Here is a 7,719-nt window from a genome sequence, read left to right on the forward strand (position 1 = left end):
CCCTCCTGGCCACCTGGTACGGTACATTTGGTCTAGATCCGCCAATGTTACTCCCCTTCACTAGACTTGGATATACTTTAGTATAGTCTGCTGTAAAATTAGTCCTATATATTAATTTTTTACTTGAGGATTCAACCTCTGCCGTTTCCTAGGATGCACAGCTTTGAGTGGTAACTAGGTGACTGCCAAAGAGTAGCCCAGAGAAACTTGATCCAATCAGCTCTCTGATCAACCAGTCGACTGGAGCGCTGGTTGAACAGAGCATCGCTTTGGACAGATACGCTGCACAGGTTTCATCAGCAACCTCCTCTCTACACCCCGCTCTCTCTCTTGTTGTTCCTGGGAAATCGCAGTAGTTCTAATCCACAAATGATGCATGAATTATTGTATTGCCTTCCTGCTCTCATTTGCTTTAAAACTCCACCTCCCATAGTCTGAAATCCAGGATAATTTATCCGACTTGCGGGCATCAGTGAACAGCTATCTATATCAGGGAGACTCCCGGAACTTCCGGTGAGACTAGGGATGTCTGCATTACATTGTTTGGGGCTCTGAAAACTGTCCGGTTTACCGCAGGTTCTACTACTGCAACAGCCGCGCTGACATGTTCACTGCTCGGTTCGCCGTCGCCTCCAATACAACCACCACCACCATCATATTATACATTAGACACCGAAACAGATGAAGGGCCTGCTGTTGGGAACATGTCAGTCAGTTTGACACATTTCGCAGCGTCCGTTTGAAGAACTTGTTTCTTTTTTTCGCACAGTTTTTTTGCGCCTCCCTTGCTTTGATCCATTACTACTGTGAACACCGCTGCACAAGGTTCCAATGGAGAGTGAAGGTGTTTTTCTACTTTATGATTGGCCTAGCCCTTTAGACTGTCAGAGATGATAACCAGTGGGCTGCAGTAGCCTGTGGTAAGGGCCGGATGATCAGAACACACCCTTGCGCTGCTGATTTTATTTTTCTTCATGCATTATGCAAATATTACAAGGCCAATATATAATAATAATAATAATACATAATAATAATAACAATAATACATATTATTAATATACATGTCTGCCGGCCCAAACAGCACGTCGGCCCACCAGGCAAATGCCCGGTACGCCCGATTACCAGTCCATGCCTGATCCCCAAGCTTAATGACCAAAGCTTCTCTATTGAACCTCAAATGCTTTATCTTCCACCTCTGCCATTTAGCTTGTTGTTCTATAAGTTGTTTTTCAGCCAAATCAAGACACGCTGCTGTTCTCTCTACACTCCTGTCTCTAGAAGGAGAAAAGGATTAAATTGCAAGATCAAAATGTTTAGCTTAACATGATCATTTGCCAGAATTAAGTTGTCTTGCAAACAGACCAAACTTTGCATCTGTGGTTCCCCAGCTCTTTATACAAGAGGCAACCTATAGTAAAGACTACATCCTCTTAAAATGATGACTCTCAGACCGAATGAAAATTTTACTTGTTTTATTGTTGTCAAGAAACGGGCACAGATGGACCCAGTATTCAAGGAGAGACAGCCAGTAGGAAAGTTCAAAAAGTTTATTGAATAAAACAAAAATTAAAGTGGAGCTGTGGCTCGCGGGCACTGCAGGATGGGGAGCGGGGCACCGCCCAATCACAGACACTCTGCAGGAGAAACACAGGTAAGTGACCACAATCATCAGACAGAAGATGATTATCTGAGTTCGCAACTTACCTGGTTTAACAGTCCAGTCCAAGAATGTCCCCAAGTGCTGCAATCCCAGAGGACATGCTGGAAGCTGATCCTGGTCAGGAATCCAGAACAGACAGGAACAAACAGGAACAGGATCCAGATCAGACAGGAACAGAAACAGGTGTCAGGATCCAGACCTCCAGGCATCCGCAAGCTCCCAGGAGGGTTCAGAGTTTGACAGGGTCCAAAAGCATGACTGGGTGGTCACGCACAGGAGCAGACAGGATCAGGTGCAGATGAGCAGACTCAGTGGAAGAGGGTAGCTGGGACAGGGCGTGGAACCACAACTTGATGCAGAACTTTAAACTGGTCTCCTCCCTGGAGCCAGGGTTACTGGAATAAAAACTGAACCTCCCCATATATAGAGCCAAAAACCCAGAGGACTCCGCGGGGGAGAAACAGTGGCTGCCAAGATCCAGGGCATGAACCAAGGCAAAAACTGAACAGACAGACTAACAGAAAGACCAGTAATGATCTGGCACTGAATGCTCAGGCTGAAATGAATATAAACCAGAGGAAACAGGTGAGAGGAATAAATTATAATTGAGACAGGGAGGGAAAACGACAGCTGAAAGGAATTACTAATTAAGGAGGAGCAAACAGGCCAGATCATGACAATTGTAAGCCAACCAAAGAAAGGGCTACAGAATCATAACCGTGTTCTTTGCCATATAACAGTGTGGTTACAGAATTAAGAAAAGGCATTGAATAATAAATTTGTTAAACTTTTATAACCTTGGAAAGACCTCTTGCAAAGGAGTGTCGAATTCTTCACACGTCATTAGTACAACGATTTCAGACTTCACAGCTGATCGATTGTGAAATTATCTAATGTATACTGTAGCTAGTGACAGTTCTAGATCAAATTTACCGGAGGGCAAGGGTGGGGCTGGTGCTTTTTTCATGGAGCCAAAAAAAAAAAAGGAATGATACAAAAAACAAGGCAGTAGCAGTAGTGCATTTCTCCACTTTACATTATTTCTGTCATGGTTTTGCCCTTTGTGGACTTCTGTTAGGGTTTCTTTCGGTAGTTACCGATCTGTTGTTACTATGTTTTAATTTGAGAAACTGGATCTTCTCACAGTTCTTTTTCCTGTTTGGTGCGATTGCAATAGCAGATCTTGACCTGGCTGGACCAGAGCGGAGCCTGAACGTTTAGAGTATGTTTGGCTCAACCTGCTGCTGTGAAGCAGGATTTTCCACCATGAACAGAATCAAAAATAAATATGGATCCAGGCTCATGAACGAGCACCTTGATATGTGCTTTAGAATGGCTTTGTCTCCATTCAAACCCAGGTTTAAAGCCTTGCAGGGCAGCCTAAAGCCCACTGCTCTCATTAAGCCAGAAACAAGGTCAGTTCAGGTGTTTTATAAAATATGTCAATCAAAAAATTGTCTGTATACCAAACTGAAAGACTGTTGTTCTCTACCTCAAAAAACTCAAAACCTCAAAAGATTTCAAAATTTTCTCTTTATTTATTTATTTATTTTTTTTGTTATATTTTTTTTTTTTACAAATTCAATGTATAACATGGATGCATAAACACCTCATTTTATTTCATTGTTAAATTCTGATTAAAGTAAAAGATAATTAAAAATGTCTCCGGACCTTTACTGGTTGAGGATTTTCTTTATTCGGACTCTGCTGATTTTTAATTGGTCACCCCTGGTTTAATGTTTATAAATATTTATTTCACGTCATGAGTGCCATCCAACGCAGATAATTGGCGCCATCCACATTTAGTGAAAACTAGTTTAATTGGATGAGTCGTATAACGCAAACACTCATTGGTTAACTATTCATCAAATTTGTGCTAACGCCAAAGGAAATAATCAGAAGCAAGTAGGTGTTCTTCAAACTCTAAACGTGAATTGTCTATGCCATGCTACAATGTCGGATTCAGAAAAAGATGTTGAAATGTCTGAAAGGTCGAACACAGGTGAGAGCGTATCGGGAGATGGAGACCAACAAGCCCTCCCTCATCCTTGGCCCTATCTCAAAGAATTTTTAGAATTATTTAAAAAAATTAGTTTTCAATTCATATTGTGGCATCTGGCTGGTTTTTTAAGGTTACTTTATACTTTTATTCTTTAAGTAGTTTTTGGAGCACTGAATCATAAATAAATTAAACTTGTATTTACCAACCCCAGGCCAATATGTTCCCCTGGTCTTCCATATTTTCCCAAAGACTTAATTCTAAATGCAAGGACCTGCAAAAACCGATCTTTTAGCCAAATTCTGAGTTTTCTACTTCATATTAAGACTTTATGTGAAGAATAGTGGGATTTACATCCTACATCTACTAACTGTGTGACGATTGAATCAAAATCTGAAACTCGTTCCCCCGGCGACACAAACTTTGTCAAATTCTGCTAAACAGTTATGTTTTCATGACATCATGGGTATCCCAGCCAAACCCCTCTGTGTGTTTGGACTGTGGCTAAAGACCAGTGATCCAATCAGAAGAAGCTCTGTTTATATGATATATCCCTGCACTTGCTTAAATTCAGATATAATCATTAATTTTTAGATGGAGGATCACAACTCTGTTTCTTGTCCTTCCTAGAAGAAGCTGTACTCACAACTTAACTTGCTTGGTTCCACACAGTTTGCTTTTTTTAAATCTATGATTTTTACCTGCCTTTGGCCTACTACTGCTGGGTAATGAATTATGAGCTTAAGATCTATATCTGTAAGACCCTTGTGCCATACAATGTGGACGTAAATGTTAGAACCCTGACCTACTAATAACTACTTAAGTTAAGCAGTTGTGTTTACTTAGTTTCATTAAATGATTTTTGGAGTTAAACTAACTTTTAATTGTTGTTTATTAAGTTTATTAGTCTGATTACTACACCCAAACTTAGATTTGCAATTTTTCCTACAACTTTGCCTGTGCTAAAAGAAAACGTATGTGCTTTAATGCTTCTATGAGTGTTCTTAATATATATGTATTTTAAATCTGTGATAAATTGATCAATTATTTAATGTAAATATACTTTTATAACCTGAACTAGAACATGCTATATGTCACTACTTTGTCAATGACATTATCTGCCTGCTGATCTCTGCTTATTTGGCTGCCTAAATGGATGAGGGTTTTAATGTAACTTATATAATTCTTGGTGGACACATGGAAGTGGAAAAATACAGATATCTTTATTTTGTTATTATTCTTACTGTATATGTTCTCATAATAAGCTGTAACTCCACTATAGTGTGTCTGATTTGGAGTCACCGGAACCTCCATGAGCCTATGTACATCTTTATCGGGGCTTTGTTAATCAACTCTGTTCTTTGGAGTACTGTTATCTACCCTAAACTTTTGATTGATTTTCTGTCTAAAGAGCAGACCATATCATACTCAGCTTGTGTTTTACAGTTTCATATGTTTTATTCTTTGGGTGGGTCAGAGTTCAATCTTTTGGCAGCTATGGCCTATGACAGGTATGTTTCTATATGTAAACCTCTACAATATCCAACTATAATGAGTAAATCTACTATCAGTATTCTTCTGATTTTAGCTTGGACTCTGCCGGCCTCTCAGGTTGCAATACCAGCTGGACTGAGTGCTAATACCCAACTCTGCAGTTTTACCATAAGGAACATCTTTTGTAATAATACAATTTACAAACTGCAGTGCATCATCACAAAAGCACAAATGATACGTTATATGTTGATTTTAGTAACTGTTTTAATCATGCCTGTGTTATTCGTACTATTCACTTATGCACGTATCCTTAGAATATCCTACCGAATTAGCAGAGAAGTGAGAAAAAAAGCAGCACAGACATGCTTACCTCACTTAATTGTTTTCACCAACTACAGGTGCTGGTCATAAAATTAGAATATCATGAAAAAGTAGATTGATTTCAGTAATTCCATTTAAAAAGTGAAACTTGTATATTATATTCATACATAACATACAAACTCATATATTTCAGATGTTTATTTTGTTTAATTTTGATGATTACAAATGACAACAAATGAAAATCTCAAATTCATCATATCAGAAAATTAGAATATTGTGAAAAGGTTCAAAATTGATGGCCCCTGGTGCCACACTCTAATCAGCTAATTAACTCAAACCACCTGCAAAAGCCTTTAAATGGTCTTTCAGTCTAGTTCTATAGGCTACACAATCATGGGGAAGACTGCTGACTTGACAGTTGTCCAAAAGACGACCATCGACACCTTGCACAAGGAGGGCAAGACACAAAAGGTCATCGCTAAAGAGGCTGGCTGTTCACAGAGCTCAGTGTCCAAGCACATTAATAGAGAGGCGAAGGGAAGGAAAAGATGTGGTCGAAAAAAGTGTACAAGCAAGACAGATACCGGAACCTTGAGAGGATTGTGAAACAAAACCCATTCAAAAATGTGGGGGAGATTCACAAAGAGTGGACTGCAGCTGGAGTGAGTGCTTCAAGAACCACCACACACAGACGTATGAAAGACATGGGTTTCTGCTGTCGCATTCCTTGTGTCAAGCCGCTCTTGAACCACAGACAGCGTCAGAAGCGTCTTGCCTGGGCTAAAGAGAAACAGGACTGGACTGCTGGTGAGTGGTCCAAAGTCATGTTCTCTGATGAAAGTAAATTTTGCATTTCCTTTGGAAATCAAGGTCCCAGAGTCTGGAGGAAAAGAAGAGAGGCACTTCATCCACGTTGCTTGAAGTCCAGTGTAAAGTTTCCACAGTCAGTGATGGTTTGGGGTGCCATGTCATCTGCTGGTGTTGGTCCATTGTGTTTTCTGAGGTCCAGGGTCAACGCAGCCACATACCAGGAAGTTTTAGAGCACTTCATGCTTCCTGCAGCTGACCAACTTTTTGGAGATGCAGATTTCATTTTCCAACAGGACTTGGCACCTGCACACAGTGCCAAAGCTACCAGTACCTGGTTGAAGGACCATGGTATCCCTGTTCTTAATTGGCCAGCAAACTCTCCTGACCTTAACCCCATAGAAAATCTATGGGGTATTGTGAAGAAGAAGATGCAATACACCAGACCCAACAATTCAGAAGAGCTAAAAGCCACTATTAGAGCAACCTGGGCTATCATAACACCTGAGCAGTGCCACAGACTGATCGACTCCATGCCACGCCGCATTGCTGCAGTAATACAGGCCAAAGGAGGCCCAACTAAATACTGAGTGCTGTACATGTTCATACTTTTCATGTTCATACTTTTCAGTTGGCCAACATTTCTATAAATCCTTTGTTTTTATTGGTCTTCAGTAATATTCTAATTTTCTGATATGATGAATTTGAGATTTTCATTTGTTGTCATTTGTAATCATCAAAATTAAACAAAATAAACATCTGAAATATATGAGTTTGTATGTAATGTATGAATATAATATACAAGTTTCACTTTTTAAATGGAATTACTGAAATCAATCTACTTTTTCATGATATTCTAATTTTATGACCAGCACCTGTATTCCTGTTTGTCTGTATTTGATGTTATTATAGTTCGACTGGATTCAGATTTTCCAAAGACTTTAAAGCTAATAATGACTTTACAGTTAATAATGTATCATCCCCTCTTAAATCCAATCATATATGGACTGAAAATGAAGGAAATTTCTAAACATCTCAAACGATTGGTCACTCGAGCCAAACAATGCTGATATACAAACAATGCATTCATTCTAGACAGTAATGTTGTGATCTACATTGATTTACTACTAAGGGATAGTTTATTTATCTCTTTTTCCAGTCAAGTGTTTTGATTATCTTTTAAAAATAAACCATTAAGATTCTAATAAAACTAATTATTTCATTTTTTACTATCACATATTGAATATCATTGCTTGTTATCTTTTGTCCTGACATTTATGGAAATTGTTTCATGCAAAAAAAATAAGCGGTTGTAAAATTTTGAGTTTTTGATAAGTTATAAAGAAACTGAAGCTATTATCTAATCATCACATGATATTTATTTCTTATTTAAATGCACCTTTTTATATTAATAGCTAAAAATATGTATTCATATGTA

The 7,719-nt window shown here is 38.8% G+C and overlaps 1 protein-coding gene across 1 annotated transcript; it reads left to right on the top strand.

Moving 5' to 3' along the window:
- The first annotated feature begins 4,811 nt into the window (after positions 1–4,811).
- On the top strand, positions 4,812–7,434 carry LOC119790199 (olfactory receptor 6N2-like). The gene is made up of 2 exons (XM_038295630.1): positions 4,812–5,546; positions 7,160–7,434. Exons 1-2 carry the CDS (start codon positions 4,812–4,814, stop codon positions 7,349–7,351), a joined length of 927 nt encoding a protein of 308 aa, XP_038151558.1. The 3' UTR covers positions 7,352–7,434.
- The last annotated feature ends 285 nt before the right edge of the window (positions 7,435–7,719 follow it).

Source organism: Cyprinodon tularosa, unplaced genomic scaffold, assembly GCF_016077235.1.
Source record: "Cyprinodon tularosa strain WSP-4 unplaced genomic scaffold, ASM1607723v1 ctg357, whole genome shotgun sequence".
Taxonomy (NCBI): Eukaryota; Metazoa; Chordata; class Actinopteri; order Cyprinodontiformes; family Cyprinodontidae; genus Cyprinodon; species Cyprinodon tularosa.

Bases quoted from the DNA above. Each gene is read 5' to 3' on its own strand.
- LOC119790199 (XM_038295630.1), top strand. From the start codon at position 4,812: ATGGATGAGGGTTTTAATGTAACTTATATAATTCTTGGTGGACACATG. The intron at 5,547-7,159 runs TACAGGTGCTGG...GACCAGCACCTG, and splicing joins ACTTAATTGTTTTCACCAAC to TATTCCTGTTTGTCTGTATT.